Source organism: Nicotiana tomentosiformis, chromosome 11 (genome assembly GCF_000390325.3).
Source record: "Nicotiana tomentosiformis chromosome 11, ASM39032v3, whole genome shotgun sequence".
Classification (NCBI taxonomy): Eukaryota; Viridiplantae; Streptophyta; class Magnoliopsida; order Solanales; family Solanaceae; genus Nicotiana; species Nicotiana tomentosiformis.
Window position 1 is genome coordinate 5951839 of NC_090822.1, and position 18372 is coordinate 5970210.

The following is an 18372-nucleotide window of genomic DNA, read 5'->3' on the forward strand; positions in this document are numbered from 1 at the left end:
AATATATTCAATTGAAAAACAAATATTGACAGGTAAAAAAAAATTCCAACATTGTTATATTTGCTTTCTTTTACACATATTATTTGGCAATATGAGTCACTTATGCAATTGTTAATTTCCAAAAAATAATGGCTACTAGTATGCAATGGAATATGCTAAGAAAAAAGGAATCAGATGTATGTGGAATATATTCTCCTAATTTGGATTGAAAGGATTAAATATAAATATTGCCATTTATTTAATTTCCATTAATCGATAGCTCGCTCTTCTAGTTTTGAATGCCAATTCAATTACAACCTCTTATAATATTTATATTTGACGGGACGATAACCTCTTTTGAGATAACCTCGGATTGTTATTGAGTTTAAGTTATATATATTGACAGGTAAAAAAATTTCACCCCATAAATGTAATTTGACCTGCTAAATTAGGTTACTCATTATTAATTATAAGTTATCAATCAATACTAATGAATTACATGCACTTAACTTTTAAATGATCGAGACGAGCAACTGATATCACTATAGCAATGAATTTTACACTTTATAGGTCCGAATAAAATACTCCAAATACCGTTACAACACTCAAAAGAAATAACCCTCTTTTGATATTCTCACCTCACTACAATATCACTCTCTATTTTTCTCACAGACTATTTTCTTATACCCTATCTATGAAACCTCACTCTTTCTTTCTCTTTTTGTTGGTGTATAGAAATGAGAGCTGAAGCTCTTTTTTTATAGCCGAAGCCTCGCTCTCTAAAACCTACTATATTTGACAATTTACACACGTTTCCTTCTTTTTCTTCAATGTTGACAATTCAACAAAGTTGGTTACCAAACCAAAGAAATTCAACAAAGTTGACTACCAAACCAAAGAAATTTTCAGCCAAATATTTTCCTTAGGCACATCCCTGTTAATTTGTCTTTTCAATGAGATGGACCCCATCAATCTCCCCCTCCAGTCCCATACAGAAAAGAACCAGTGGATGAAAATCATGCAAGAAGAGATGGAATCTCTGTAGAAAAATGGCAGATTCCATCTCTTCTATGTTATTTGGTTTACAGCATAGTTATAGTGATTATTTAATTCACTATAACTATGATGTAAACCAAATAATCCCTTCTATATGTAAGATGTAGACCATTATACAACCTAAAATGGAATAGTCTCGAATCTCCCACAATAAACTAACACATGTTATTCAAATCATAGTTTTCCTGCTCATGACTCCCATAAATATTTTCAACTTCAACCATTTAAGATAAGCTGAAACTTCAACCATATGTTTGGGCAGCCCAGTGCACAAAGTATCCCTCATTCACGCAGGGTTCGGGGAAGAACCGCACCCCAAGGAGTGTGATATAGACAGTCTACCCTAATGCAAGTATTACTAGCTGCTTCTACTACTCGAACATGTAACTTATAAGTCACACGAAGACAACTTTACCATTCCTCCAAGGCTTCCCTTCTTCAACGTTATACTTATGCTATATTGAAATAAGGCAATGAAATGAAAAGATATACATCTTTTACAATGAGGATTCTATCACAATTCAGAAGAATGAGAATCAATGCTCATATAACTATGTTCAAAATGGGCACATGACAGTATAAATCAATGTATCTGTGGCCAAATGTAACAGCTTCATACAACAAAAAAATCATTGTTCCTTTTTTCCCTTTTTCCCCAGTGGCTAACTTTTCGATTATTGCATTTAGTGGAAATAGCAATATACAAAAACAAATGATCAAATAAAAGAATAGGCTAACATGTATTCAATTTAATGATCGTTAGGCAAGACGTAGATGTTCTCTTGCGTTTCGTACCCCAACGGATGTCCAGCGTCGTCACAATTTTCTTTTTGCTACCCAAATAGCCTTGACAATTCGAAGCTCCACAATTGCACTTCACTTCTGGTCCAAACTGCACAAATCTGCGTACAAGAACAAATCGGACCTCTTATTCGGATTGAAAAGCAGAATGTATGTTGCAGATTGAGCTAATGCACATGTTGTAATTCTTAAAATTAATACTATATACTACTTGGAAACATGAACATAACATTGTCTGCCTCATGTTGTACGTTAGGACTACAAGAAAATACTACCACAACTTTGGTGAAATAAAACGATATATCAAACAAAATCACATATGACATAACCGGAAGCTTCCTCTATGAAACTTACAAACACGCCACATATCACAGAAAATGATATGGCCAAATAGTCTTGGATAAACAGGAGATTTCTTCATTGCCATTTGGCTCATACCAATCAAATCAACATATATTATTATGTATAACGACAAAAGGTTAAAAGATAACTTGGAGGTATCGCCAAACATAAGATAGACAAGAAGAATACAAGGAGACTGGGATGCAACTCCTTCCTATTTTAAATTTGAGAACATGTGGCTACAAGAAGAAGGATTCCTAGACAAGCTGAAAAACTGGCGGCAAAGTTACACTTTCACAGGTAGTGCAGACTTCATTCTCCTACAAAAGCTGAAAAACTTGAAGAAGGACATCACTACTTGGAACAAGGAAGAGTTTGGGAAGATAGAAACCAGAAAAACCAAGGCACTAGATGAACTCATGGCATTGGAGCAGGCGGCAGAAAGAAGGCAGCTGACTTTATCCGAATCCACCCAAATATTGAGTCTGAGAATTGAAATACAACAGATAGCCAAATCAGAAGAGATATCATGGAGGCAGAAATCCAGGTGCCTGTGGTTAAGAGAAGGAGACATGAACACGAAATACTTTCAAAAGATGGCCAATTCACAAAGAAGAAAGAACCACATAGACAAACTTTTGGTTGATGATGAAATCATAGAGGACAAAGAGGTGATAAAGAAGGAAACACTGAAATTCTATGAAAAGCTATACACTGAGCAAGAAAGTTGGAGACCTTCTGCCAATTTTGAAGGTATAGCATCCATCACAGATAAAGAGAGGAGCGATCTGGAAGCTCCCTTCGCTGAATACGAGGTGTTAGTAGCTATACAGTCAAGTGCTCCAGACAAAGCACCTGGACCTAATGGATATACAATGGCCTTCTACCAGAAGTTCCTTGCAGCTATGAGTCATTACCATCAGCAATGTCGGATGGTTAGATCATGCAATGCTTCCTTCATTGCATTGATCCCCAAGAAAATTGGAGCACTGGAGCTTAGAGATTACAGACCAATTAGCCTCATTGGCAGTGTATAAAAGATCATAGCTAAGGTATTGGGAGAAAGATTGAAGAAAGTTGTGGAAAAATTGGTCTCAAATCAACAGAATGCATTCATTAAGGGAAGGCAGATTACAGATGCTTCACTGATAGCAAATCACTCTCTCAAGTCAAAATGCCTACTTGAACTTTTTTGCTGGACAAAACTGTCCCCTATACTTAGTACTGGTCATTTTTGAACTTTCTTAGTACTCTTGTCCTAGATTGACACTTTGTACAGGGCCTAGCTTCTCCTTTTTGTTTTTGCCTTTGTAACTAGGCCTCCTGTAACTATGTAACTATGCATCTTCTTGACGTTTTTTTTAATGAAACACCTTACTTCATAAAAAAAAAAAACTGATAGCAAATGAGGTTCTTGACTGGCAACTGAAGCAAGGGGGAACAAGCATCTTATGCAAACTGGACATAGAGAAAGCTTTTGACCAACTTAATCGGTCTTATCTCATCTCCATTCTTAGGCAGATGGGATTTGGAGAAAGGTGGATAAAATGGATTAAATTTAACATGTCCGTTGTGAAATACTCTATCTTGATCAATAGAAGTCCAGTTGGTTTCTTCTCTCCACAAAGGGGCTTGAGGCAGGGAGACCCCTTGTCTCCATTCTTATTCATCCTAGCAATGGAAGGATTAAGTAGAATACTGGATAAAGCTAAGCAGATGCAGTGGATTAGTGGCTTTGATGTGGGGAGAAGCAATGTAGTAAACATCTCACATTTGCTCTATGCAGATGGCACTCTGATTTTCTGTGGGGCAGACAGAAATCAGGTGCTCTATTTGAACCTAACTCTACTTATTTTTGAAGCTCTTTCAGGTCTGCATATCAACATGCTCAAGAGTGTGATTTACCCCGTAAATGAGGAGCATAACCTGGAGGAATTGGCAGGAATACTGGGATGTAGCATAGGGACTTACCCAACTACCTATATGGGGCTTCCACTAGGGGCCAAATTTAAATCAGAAGCTATATGGAATGGGGTAACTGAAAAGTTTGAAAAAAGGCTAGCATCATGGCAGTTGCAGTATATATCAATGGGTGGAAGATTGACCCTGATCAATAGTGTCCTTGATAGCATCCCCACTTACTATATGTCACTATATCCGATGAGTAGTAGGGTCCTGAAACAACTTGACAAGATCAGAAAGAAGTTTCTGTGGGGAAGGGAACAACAAGGATCACAAATTTCATCTGGTCAAGTGGTCTAAGGTTCAATTACCAAAGCACCAAGGCGGATTAGGCATAAAAAACTTAGTCCTTCATAACAAATGCTTGTTAATGAAATGGCTATGGAGGTACACACAGGAGGAGCAATGTCTTTGGAAGGAAGTTGTCAACGCCAAACATGGAGTCCTGAATCATTAGTGCACTAAATTATCAAGAGCACCCCATGGAATTGGAGTCTAGAAGAACATTTGTAAGCAGAGGCGGAGTTAGGGATTTAAGTGTGTGGGTTCTAAATTTTAAAATAAAACATTGCTTTCAGCGGGAATCGAACCCCCATCTTTCCCAGCGAACCCACAACCCTTACCGTTGAACCAAAACCACTTTTGTTACTGGGTTCGGCAGTATATATTTATATAGATTTAGTAAATATTTCAATACAAATACTGGGTTCCGGAAAAAGTCACTGAGTTCGCCCGAACCCGCACCCACTACTGTAGCACCGCCACTGTTTGTAAGCTATGGGAAGAATTCTCAGTGAACAAACACTTTGTAGTAAGGAATGGTCAACATATCAAGTTTTGGAAGGACAAGTGGTTAGGAAGCACTGCTTTGATGAATGATTACCCTGCAATATTTCAGATAGCCAGAGATCCAGATTCAACAATCTTGCAGTGTAGGGAGGGCGACACCTGGAACATACTATGCAAAAGGAACTTGCAAGATTGAAAATTTGAAGAGCTAGTCAGACTACTAGCCACACTGAATGGCTACTCCAGTAACAACCTAGTACCAGACCAGTTCAGATGGGGGAATGCACATGCAGGAAGGTACTCCGTGAAAGCAGCCTACAAGTTATCAGAAGCTCAAAATGCAATCACCGACCACTGGCTTTGGAAGCTAATATGGAAAGTTAAACTGCCACCTAAAGTTGCGTGTTTCAACTGGACTGCTCTCCATGGATCATGTCTAACACAGGACAACTTAGTCAGAAGAAATTTTCAGATTGTCAATAGATGTTACATGTGCCAGAGGGAGGCAGAATCACATAACCATCTATTCCTACACTGCCCAGTTGCAGCAGATCTCTGGAATATGTTTATTTCTCTTTTTGGACTCAGATGGGGCATGCCACATAACATCAGGGAGGCTTTTGAGAGATGGAGCTTTTGGAAAGTTGACAGCACTATCAAGAAAGTCTGAAAGATGGTTCCTGCTGCTATCTTTTGGAGTATCTGGAAGGAAAGGAATAGTCGATGTTTTGACGGACTATCAACAACTACTTTCCAATCTCTCAAAGCTAATTGTATTATGTTTTTATTCACTTGGGTTTATTTATCCCCCATAGATTCCCCTGATAGTTATTTGAATTTTGTTAGCTCCTTAGTATTAGCCTGAACATCTGTATTGGAGCTGACATTATTCCTTTTTGCTATAACTCTTTTGTAACTATTATGCATCTTCTTGATGCCAGCAATGAAATTAATTACTTCATCCAAAAAAAAGAATACAAGAACCTAAAAATAGCTTTACCACAAACAAAAAGAAGCATACCTGTAATCATAGGTCAGAGGTTCTCCTACTTCAATGGATTGAGCAGCAAAGACACCAACTCGAGTCTCACCTTCAACCTGCCTTTAATAGGCAATAAAAGTAAAACCGTTATAATGTTGAATTGTTGATCAAGGCACACAATGAGCATAAAGGAAGAATCAAATATGTCGGACTGTAACACTTGCAACCTAAGAAATGATAAATATGTGACTATCAAAAGAAGGGGGAAAAGTATATATATGTGGGAATTACTATATAGGAAAAATAAAATCCATGCCATTTTATCCATATGTCTATTCATTAACCAATTCCTAAACAAGATTGGATGTTAGATATGGCAAGACGACTTGGTAGAAATTAAACACTAACAGATGAGGGCATCTCAAACAATCTTCACTAACCAACAGAGCTCAGATGCCTGTAGAAGGAAGCCATCATGTCATCTGAAAAATGCCATAGTTCAGCATTCGATGTGTCGTAAGAACCTAGATTGGCAACATGCTCATAAATTGAATGACTGTTATTCCTGGGATTTCGGCTGGTCTAATATGAACTTCTCCTCTAGTTGGAAGTAAGCGTAACAGTGTAGAATGAATAACTTCGATAATTTTCTCTAGCATTCAATTATAAAGGAATAAATCGTAAAACCGGACAAAAATTAGAAGAGCCTATATTACTTTGAAAGCATGACATCACAAATGACATCCATGCACCTATTCTTTAGCGTGGTTTAAGGGCTACGTTCATCTAACTTCAAAAAAAAAAAGTGGAAGTCTGGAATGTTAGTATTTGATTATATCCTTTGCAAAATTCACGTTGATGTTTCGTTTCAAAATTCACAGCTCTAGTCTGATCCAGGAAGATGTCACTGGAGTATGTTAACTCATGCCAAAGATCACTAGCATCAGATCTCAAAGAATAATAAAAATAACTGAAAAAGGGATATGCTATTAGAAGAAGTTAACTAACCATTTTTCCAGTTTGCAATTAGGATCACAGCTATGGTTGAGAAAGCGAGACAAGTTTCCCTTGAATGTTGCATCAATTGTGAAATCTTTCCGTAATTCACACATGTAGAAATTTTTCACTCCTTTATATTTCATATCCCACAGCCTTTTCTCGCACAATGCATCATCAATAACTGAAAAAAAAAAAATAGACTAACCAATTTAGAAGCATAACATGCTTGCTAAAAACAAAAACAAAATGTTTCAACATTTGATGAAATACATAAAGAATGCACATAAATGGGTCACAAAAGGAAATTTACATGCAAAAGAGTTTGACATTTCTGTATTCAAAATTAACTAGCAGAAAGTCCTCCTCTTTGCATCGTACATTTCTGGTAAAGGAGCCTCTGAGCAGCACAAGGAATGATGGATGACACAATAGTAAGAAAACGAATGGATTTTAAAATGTCAAATAGACCCTCAGGATTCCAGAAAGGGATTTACATTTAATACCTTTTATATGGTATATTCTATTTATTTTATGTATAAAGGTAAATTTAATTATTATAATTGAGAATTCCCGGCATACGAGATGTATAAAAAAGTAGGGAATCCTAAAGCACAATATGATTCTCTTCGAAGAGCATCTAGACATCTATAGTGGTTGGAGTATGTTGAATGCATACAAATATTTGGTATAGGCTCTTGATATTTGGAGTAAACTCAAACGTTGGCAGGAGGAGGTGGACTTCTGCTCCAAAATTTGGTTTGTCAAATGCTATGGAGTATATGAGTTTCGATTTGAGTGTGAGCAATCCAAAATTGTATACCCTCTTTTCAACATAACACTGAGATGCTGAAAACCATCTAAGAATCCCAATGCTTTAGTCAAAAGTGTACCTCGTAATAATTTCAGTTATGCCCTGAAGATCAGATCCTAATAAACATTTGAAACAAAAGTAGGTTTCCCAAAAAGAAAATGCTGGGGGTTTTGACATCACCTACGGTTGTTAGGATCACACGAACCATTTCATCTTAAATTTATCTTTTAATACTCATAATTTTATACAAAACATTTTATGTTCTCAATAGGTGTTGACAACATATAATCAGACAAGGAGAGATGAAGAGGCTATTTTGATGAATTGTTCAACTCAAACCACGAGAATAACTTTATAAATCTCCATACATTTGTGTACGATAGATACTTTAGCTACACTTAGAGAATCAGGCTGACAGAAGTAAAGAATGCCATGAAAAATATGAGGATAAGGAAAGGCTGTGGTGCATATGGTATCCCTATAGAGGTGTGGAAGTGTTTTGGGAGGCTGGAGTAGGATGGATTACCAAATTCTTCAATGTTACACTGAAAAGTGGTAGGATGTCTGGCGAGTGGAGAAAGAGTACCCCGATTCCTATATATAAAGCAAAAGAGATATTCAAAGTTGTACAAACTATCGTGACATTTATGAGACATAAGATGAAACTTCGGGAAGAGTCATAGAGCTTAGACTTAAGAGATATTACATGAGTAACAGAGAAGCAGTTTAGATTTATGCCTGATGGATCTACAACAGAGTCTATATTCTAGCTAAGAAGATTGATGAAAATTATTCGTGAGAGAAGAAAGAACTATATATGGTGTTTATTGACTTAGAGAAAGTATAAGATAGAGTACCAAGAATGGCCATTTGGTGGGTACTGGAGAAGAAAGGAAATCATATTATATATATATATTACCATAAAGGATATGCATAAAGGAATTCTCACTATTGTGAGAACAGTAGTAAGAGATACACAAGAGCTAAGGATCGACATTGATCCCGTACTAGTTTATCCTAGTTATGAACGAGCAAATTAACACTATATGGGATGAAGTATCAATGATGTATGCTATTTGGTCACAATATCATGCTAATGGTCGAAACAAGCGATGGCATCAACCAAAAGGTTGAACTATGGAAAAGCACTGTAGAGATCAAGAACTTATATAAGGGAAGTAGAACCGGATATATGTACTGCAAGGTTTTTCAGCAAAAGAAAAGTGAAGTTGAGGTGAGATTAGAGAGGATTGCTGCACGTAAATACAAACAATTCAAACATCTAGACTTTATGCTCCAGGAAAATGGTATGATAGATGAAGATATTACACAGAAACTCAAAATAGGATGGTTGAAATAGAGAAGTGTTATATGATAGAAGGATACCTACCTAAGTGAAAGGCAGCTCTACTAAAAAGTTATAAGACCAACAATATTATATGGAAGTGAATATTCCGCCGCTAAAATTCACATATGCACAAGAATAAGTGCCTTGCGGGTGGAGGCACTAAAATGGATGACTGTTCATACAAAATTAGGACAAGATTTAAAAAGCACACTTGAAAGGAGCAACTAGCCTATGTTGAGGATAAAGAGGTCGCTTGAGATTTGGGCATGTCCTGCGTTGATTTCCAAATGCATTAATCCATATGTGTAAAACTATAGCAAGTAAAGGTGCTAAAAGAGAACAAGGTACACCTAAAATCACATGAAAGGAAGTAGTATCAAAGGATTTACAATCTCTTGGAATCCATGCAAACCTAGCGAAAAATAAAGTAGAATAGAACAAAACAATCAATATATGCTATATCAATTAGTTGGGATTATATTTTGGTCATCTTTTTACGTGTACTTTAGGTTCTATGTTTTTTAGAGTCTTTTAGTCCTGTCGGAGATTTATATGTTAGAGATTTTTACGTATATATTTGTAAAATATACAAATATATTACCTTCTCAAAAAACATGTAGATCACTTTTAGTACTTCTATTTTTATTTTTATTTTAGTCCGAGATGAGCTCAAACAAAGTGACATGATGAATGAGGTTTCATGTGATCAATCCCAACTTGCTTTAGATTGAGGCATAGTTGTTGTAGAACATAACATTTTATGGTTAGGGGTTAAGTGTAAATGGTTGAATGATGTTATAATCACAAAATTCAGTTACATAAATAGTGACATGTGAATACATGAAATGTAGCTAAGAAAAGAATTTAAGAGTTGACAGCTTCACTTGTAAAATAATCACCTTCACCGATGTACTCGATTATGAAGTCACCTTTCTTTATGGATTCAGCTGCTACTACCCCCCAACCACAAAGTTCAGTCTGTAACATAGAAAAGAATCAGCCAAAGTAATGCATGAAGAAATTCTACCACTTTCAGCAGACATGATAATCGAAACCATAAGCTGGATTATAAAGAAACTTGAGTGTCAAAACATGCGTCACCTTGACAACTTTTATCCTTTTCTCTCTCCGAAATGGTCTGTTTGAGCACATATCAGAGCAACGGCATGCCTTCGAACAACTTATGCATTGAACCCTATTAAGTCACAGTTTAACTATCAAGAAAGCTCCTTGTACATATATAGCATAACGATTTATGTTGACAAAATAGTTATTGATCTTCAAATGGAAGACTAATATACTTCATTCAGATTGGCAAACGTTTTTAGACAAACCTACTTTGCGGCTACTGGAACCCCATTCCCACTAAATGGATCCAACATGCTGGACAAGGAAAGACTGTATATAAAGAACGGACCACAATGTAGAAAATGCAGGGGTAAACTGAAGAATTACTTCCTTCAACTGTTGAATAAATTAGCTTGACTTGCCTATTAACGTTGCAAACGCAAAAGATATTACACCCAGAATGCAAAAATGTTAATATCCAGAACATAAGATTCAGAAAAAAAACATTATTTCGGGGTTAAATATTTCATCATTAGAACTCTTTCCGATACAGGACCTTATCCTGCAACTGAGATACTTATGCACAAACAATAATAGGCTTAACTTTCTCTAAGTTGCATCAGAAAATAAATCTTCAGACTCCCTAGGATTCACATCAGGAATCATAGCACCAATACTTGCATTTTGACATATAATAAGAGAAAAATCCAGTCTGGCAAGAAAAGATTAGAAAACCATGCAACGAATGGCATTACCTGCAAACACAATTGTCCGAGCATTCTGTAGATCTGCAGTTTGTGCACCCAATATCAGCATTAACGCCATCACGTTTTTTCTTAATGAGGTAGACATCTAATTCAGTTAAGGTTCGGCTGCATAGTATTACTTTACCCGCTGACAAACTAACTTGGTGAATAGTACTACTTTTTCTTAATGAGGTACACATTATTCAAAGGATACTTCTCTTGATATGCACGTATGGAGGTGGTTCAAATCTGTTTTCAATCATGTCTTTCCAATTTATGTCAATCTTGAACTCCTCATCCACATATGGTAAAGGCAAACGATTGAATATCTCCTGTAATTTAAGGTTAAAATAAGTAAATCTGACAAGGATTCCAAACTGAAGAAAAGAAAACGCTATTCAGAATCTTCTCAAAGCAACTAAATCCCAGGGTTCTTAAAACTGTGAGATCTTTAACATTTATGAGAAATAAATAAGAAAGTGACAATCTATCTGTCAATAATTAGAGAACTCTATATTCTCTGAGTATCTAAAAGAACTAACTGAACTAATGCCTACAAAAGTTCATAGTTTTTGCTTCAAACATTGAATGATATAGCTATATCAAGAAAGTCAAATATGGTAGTGAACTAATGGGAAAGAGGAAATAGTATGATTTTATTACCAATTATATATCAACAAATAAAGGGGTGGACTGGAGTTAGATGGAGGTGCTGTAAAACGATGCATTGCATAGGGGGCAAGGCACAGAGACCCTATGTTGCTCGAACTCTCCAAAAATGCTGCCGCACCCGTGTATGATCCTCCAAAAATGCACTACTTTTGGAGGATTCGACAAGCACCCATCAGCATTTTGGAAGAGTCCGTCAAAATAGCAGAGACCATATGGATTCACGCTTTGACATTGTTTGATTCACTACTAAGAGAGTATGAGTTATGATGTGATGGATTGCCTAAAGTATTTCTACCATGTGGGCTCCATCAAGGAGGAGTTATAACTCTTCATTTATTGTGTTTACCTAAAAGAAGAGTGGTGCTGAAGGACATAGGACTTAGGCCTACTGGTTTGGCAGATAATTTAATAATGCAAGTGCTCATAAAGAGTAAAATAGGTAATGGATAAGCTTACCTTCACATTTCATAATTTATTTATGGATAAAAGCAAATACTTGATGCAACTATAATAGCAAATGAGTTGGTGGATGTAAAGTCAAGTGGAAGAAACAGGCGTTTTACAGAATATAGAGGCTATATTAAATTGATACTCTATAAAAATTATCTGGATAATGGGAGAATAGTGAGATATGGAAGAATATCTGATATATCACTGCACTGACAAAAGTAACTATCGGATGCCACCTTAACAGGGATAACTTAAGGAAGATAAGGAAAATCGCTGTGAGATGGTGTTGTTTGTTTAAAGAGTATGAAGAACGATTGGTCCGATGACATGTATGGACCATTGTACTTTTGATGTTCAATATTTCATTAAATGTTGCAATGGAAAATGGAGGAAGTAGTGCCGAGTCGGGGCTATAGAAGACTGTTAGCCGGAAAAAGAAAAACAACTTGGAGAACAACGGTTGTGTAAATGTGTGTGTATATTTTTTTCCTTTGACTTATTTGGTATGAAATAGATAATAAAGTGTTCTGGGATATTAGACAGATCTAAGAAGTATAAAACCATCTCTTTATTTAATATTTCCTTTTTAGTATAAAGAGAAACTCCCTGTTGTATAGATAATTGGGTTAACTTGGTAAACGACTGGGGTTAAGCCACATTTTCATGGTTACATACTATTAGTTAAGGGCTTTTTTGTCAATGAATGAAAGGCTTTACATCTAATAATCACAAGCAAAAAACATGGTTTAATAAATGTCTAACCTCAAAATTAATCATTGGGGCTTCATGCTGCTTATCAAACAAGATACATCAGTCCTGTCAAGTCATCCAGCCTAATCAATCAAAAATAAAGATCCAGCGGCAGAAACTACTATATATTGAATTATTTTGCTTCTTGTTCATAGTTTTCTTCAAATACTAATAGCATCACAGAGAAATCAAATCATGGATAACATCACAATAACTTAACTAGAAAAGAACGTGGAATCATCTATGTTTTGTTATTGCTCAATGGGGGATAATGGATCCCAAGAATAATGCAAAACATAGCAAACTTTGTCAAACATTGCAGGCTCAAAAAGAACAAACATATACAGCAAAATGTCTTAGAGAGTGGTTCCTCAGATGTGTATTTTGCATTACGAATTAAGATCACTTCATTATTGCCTCTTGGAGAACATATCCAAAAATAAAACTGTGCTGATGAACAAAAGAAGAGATTGACCTTCTCCAAATGCCAATCGGCAGGATGCTTCCAACAAATAACTCGCCCTGGCTGATCATTTAAATGAACCACGTGCTCCGGAAATGCTGCACACTTATCGTGTGATGCCAGTGGACATCTGATGCACCGCCAGAGATGTATCTTTTTACTACAAACATAACATACCTATTCACAAAAATATTATATAGACACTAGTTATACTGGTCATCTCAGGACAACGGCATGGTATTTAACTAATCTAATCTTGTGCAGCCTTTTCCTACATGGCAATGGAGTCTTGTAGATGGTAAAATGTATAAGTAAGAGAAACAATATTAATCTTTTCCGTTCCTCTACCAGATAGATCATAACTTAGCTCAGAATTAAAAGTTCCATAGAGGGATCCCCCCCCCAAACTTTACAATTAGAGCTTCAGTTCTACTGCCCAAATTGAAGCAGCATATAGAAGTGGTATACTACATTGGTGAAGCTAAGATCCCATCATGTTATTAAAGGTGAGGCAGGAAATTGGAAAGGCTTAAAACACAAAATGTGCAAAGCTAAAACAGTTGTACAAATCAAAGTGAGTGAGAGTAAGCTGTACTAATCAAATCTCAAATCAAACATATTAAGTAAGAAATGTGTTTTATGATCATTCAGCCAAGATGTATACAAAATCCAACTTACATGCTGAGGGCACTTAAATGTTTTGGGAGAAGATAACCCAAGTCTTTCTTTCGCACATTTTAAGTGGAAAACTCCCATACAATCTCGAACAGAGCATCCTAGCTCCTCACCGGGAAAAATTAATCTTTGGCAAACAGAGCACTCAACCTGACAAAACATTACGAACCATTGGAAAACAATTGATCAAACATAACATCTAAACAAATGTATGCACTCCTAAAACTTTTAACAGAAAAGAGTCAAAGGGATACCATTACTTCTCAATCCCACTCATTCAATAGTATACCATACTAATTGCAATAATATCATGCATTAAAGAGCACAAGATTAATTATTTTGCAATTCTCGATCGCCAATGGGATAAAGATTCTCAAATTCCCTGTGTTACTTTGATGGAGACAAGGTGTAGTCGAGCCATGTTGAGATAAGGTCATGACGGTTGACTCTAGCGTTATGAAATGCTAAAAACCAAAAATAGAATAGAGTTCTCTTGGTGCTTTAAGCGGAAAAATAATAATGTGTGGGCTTCCATAAAAAATGCACAAATGAAGAATAAATCAAAGTATACATACATTTATAATTCAAGAATAATTACCAAAATTGGGTTTGGGGCCTAACTCAACCCCAAAAACTAGCTCATGATTTGACGTTGTTCAACACCATGTAAGGAGATAAACAGTTCATCCTCCCGCATGCCCAGGTTTTGTCATCTGGAGCATGGACAACATAACATGGAGGCCAACAATGGGTAACTAAGAATTAGAATGGGTTTGGCTATGATACCATGTTAAGAAAATAGACCTTGGACCTAACTCAAATCAAGAAGCTAGTACATGAGGCGAGGATTACTCAAAACCATGTATGGGGAAAACAACTCATTTCATCAACAAAGTGGGATACTAAATAACTACAAACACACCACAATTATATGGACGAAGGAATTGCAACAAACTAGGATTAAGTGAAATCATTACATATTACTGTTGCCCCTTCAAGATAGAGCTTACGAGTAGCGACATTGCACACCTTATTGCCCTGGTCCTAAACTAAACCTCTCTCTAAGCGACGTGAAACGCTCTACCTATTTCAAACCTAACTTCAAGGAATAAGCATGCTTTAGCAATTTATGATTACTACATTTTCTCCTGACATACATTAAATTCAATAACAAGTATCATTAGGAAGAAGATAGAAGAAGAAATTTGCCAATTCCGGAGCATAAATAAGGGGCTTTTTTTATGACGTGCCAGCTTGCAGACACCTCAACTATTCCACCGGATACCTGCTACCTCCCACCAACACAGGTACCAGGTAACACTGTACACCAAGGCTTAAGCTTGGAAGAAATCACCTAGTTTTTTGGTTTTTCTACATTTTTATAAGGACAAAATACAAGATAATAAGAAGAATGTATATATCATGGACAATCCCATTTTCAGCTAACAAACTTTAAATTCATCAATAATATCGTTGAACCTGAGACCTCGTAGCTCTAACTCATTTCATTGACCACTAGGTAACGCTGCCAACCTAGGCTTAGACAAATGATAAGAAATCACCTAATGTTTTTGTTTTTCTACATCTTTTTAATAAGTAAAAATACAAGATAACAAGAAGAATGTACTATCTCATGCCAATCCCAATGGTAATAGTAGAAACCAAATAACTACATTTTATAGTGACATACTTTAAATTCAATAACAAGAATCATAAAAAGGAGGAAAATATAAAAAGAAAATTTACCAACTTAGGAGCATGAACAAGGAATGGCAAGAAACAATTGTTTTTATCAGCACCAGCATTGACTTTCCTCTGAACCCAATCTTTAACAAAATCATCCAAGCTCTTTTTCGCCACTGATCCACCACCACACTGCCTCAAACCCCTATTTTCAAGTTTCAATTCATCTTCTTTATGCAAAAGAGAGAGCCCCATTTGGGTATTTGGTCCGGAAACAACAAGGGCCTGGATTTGGGTATCTGATTCACTTGAAATTTCAATATTTGGGTCCAAAAGATTGCCAAAATCAGGCATTTTTAAAACCATAAAGATTGATAATTAAGAGGGTTTCGGTTTGTAGTATTTGGAGAGAATTGTTTGCATCAGTTATGTGTGTGTCACTGTGTGACTGTGTGTGTGAGAAAGAAGGGGGAATGGATTTGGGTGGAAATTTCAGTGGGCGGGAAAAGCTAAATGTTTTTATAAGATTTGGTGAGGGGTAAAAGTGTTAAATTCAAGATTTTTGTGGGGAATAAAAGAAGTTAATTGAAGAGGAATAATTTAAAAGATATAATTTGTCAAGTAATTGTTTGGGTATACAAGTTAAAATTTCTTAGTTAAGTTTTTCAAATTAAGTACATGTTCGTAACTCAAAAATTGTGCGTGTCTCAACTAATTTATTTGACTGTTTATCCCCTATTTAAATACTAGTAGTCAAAATAATGTTATCAACCAAGAGGAGAGCAAATGATTTCGCAGTAGTTAGGTTCCAAATTTAGGACTGTTCCGGCATATTTGGGCTGATATAGTAAAGTATTGTTATAAAAAAATATATACTATAACATAATATGAAAAATCCGTTTCAAAAAAGTATTGTTTCAGCTATGATATTTTTGTTCAGATTTTATTACCGCTTAAAATAGTGGCTATTTTTTAATAATTTTGCAAATGGTGGCTATTTTTTCATTATCAGTCTGAAAACTGACTAACATATGCTATTTTGACCAATATTTAAGGCACTAATAATTGTAAAAATAGTACTGGCTAGCTAGTTTTCGGACTGATAATTGAAAAATAGCCAGCGTTTGTAAAATTATTGAAAAATAGCCACTATTTCAATGCAACGCGAAAAGTTCCAGCATAATATACCGGATATTGGAGCACATATGTATGAACTTCCGACATATTATGCTGGACCAGTATATTATGCTGGAAGTTCACATGTAAAAAATTCGAACTCCAGTATATTATACTGGAATATTTTTCGGATATTGAACAGTATTTTCGTTCAGATTTATCTTTACATGAGTGGCTAAATTTCGATTATTTTTAAAATTGTGACTATTTTTCAATTACTACTTATAAATTTGACTATTTTTGAATTTCACCCTTAATAATTGGGTTATTCTGCAATTCCTTAATCAACTTGAACAAGAAAAAAGCGTGAAACACCCCACACCCCCCCCCCCCCAAAAAAAAAAGATACAATATATGTATATGTATATATACTCTCTTTAACCCTAAGGAATACCCTCGTGAATTCTTGATCATCAACTTTTAAGTTTATTTTGTTCTTTGAATGAAGATGGCACCAAAAATACCATGCCCTCTTTGTTCAATACAACGCCTATGGAATAGGGATCCTGAGCTTTTTATGGTGCTATTTACTATTCTCTCTATCTTTTCCTTGTTGGGTTTTGGTATTTGGATGGGATTCATTGACGCTTCTGAGAAATCTTTTCCCAAATTTTCAATTGAAGCAATTACAGCTTCTAATATTAATATTTTACTATGGCCTGAATCATCCCTTTCTGCTCAAGACTTGACTATAAATTTCGTCGTCGAAAACCGTTATAATGATGAAATCGAGTACAAAAATATGGAGGCTTCAATTTCCTACCACGGACATATTTTTTAGTTGAATATATTATGACTTTATCATCAACGGAAAGGAGAGCGTACGTCAGTACAAGAACTTTTGGTAATTTTTCCGTCAAAATAATGGATGATTATGTCGAGTTTGGCATCACTAAGGAAAATAGAACAAGTGCATTTGGAACTTTTACAGTGGAGGTAAAGGGAAATTATAAATCTGGATATATGAAAGTTTCTTGTGGAGAAGTGAAGTTACAATTTTCGTCCCTTATACAAGAGATTGGATTGTTACAAAATTGCTCCACTTCTATGTGTACCGTTTTAATCCTATTAATTTTCCTTGAAGGAATTTTAAGATTTTAGTTTTAATTTATATGCAATTAGTGTCTGGACATTATATGTATTTTCTTATATGAGTTGTTGTTATTGTCTATAACCAACTATAAGTTCAAGTTACACAAAAATACTTCATCAGCTCTACATATTTGAAGTGAAATTGCAACAGTTTTTTGTCCCAAAATAGAACTTTAACGAATTGCATTAAACGATATGAGTGATTAACAAAGCGGATGAAAATCATGAGATATCAAGATAATTTCATTATATTAAACACAAAGAAAGAGTTATTAATCTCAAGCTGATGAAGAATAGTAAGTATATAATGAAATGCGAAAATTTAACTCACCCAACCACTTAAAGTATATAATATATGTATAATCATATTTAATAATTTATGTATATATATTAACTAAAAAGAGGTAAACAGTAAATCTAGGAGAATGCAATGACGAATTAGATCCCATGAAACAATCTAGGAGAATGCAATGACGAATAAGAGCTTAAAGATAAAATCTAACCTTTCAATGGTTTTTTCAATTCATC

General features: G+C 35.4%; 1 protein-coding gene across 2 annotated transcripts; it reads right to left on the bottom strand.

The window, feature by feature from the left end:
* Positions 1-1555: 1555 nt before the first annotated feature.
* Positions 1556-16093, bottom strand: LOC104110539 (histone-lysine N-methyltransferase ASHR3). Of its 2 annotated transcripts, XM_009620060.4 has the most exons (11): positions 15640-16093; positions 13897-14043; positions 13231-13395; positions 12768-12794; positions 11098-11215; positions 10893-10989; positions 10171-10264; positions 9969-10047; positions 6920-7091; positions 5951-6031; positions 1556-1937 (listed from the first exon to the last, which is right to left on the bottom strand). In XM_009620060.4, the coding sequence occupies exons 1-11, from the start codon at positions 15940-15942 to the stop codon at positions 1769-1771; spliced, it is 1452 nt and encodes a 483-aa protein (XP_009618355.1). In that variant the 5' UTR covers positions 15943-16093; the 3' UTR covers positions 1556-1768. The 2 variants fall into 2 exon arrangements, with proteins under 2 accessions (XP_009618355.1, XP_009618356.1); XM_009620061.4 differs by lacking the exon at positions 12768-12794.
* Positions 16094-18372: the final 2279 nt, after the last annotated feature.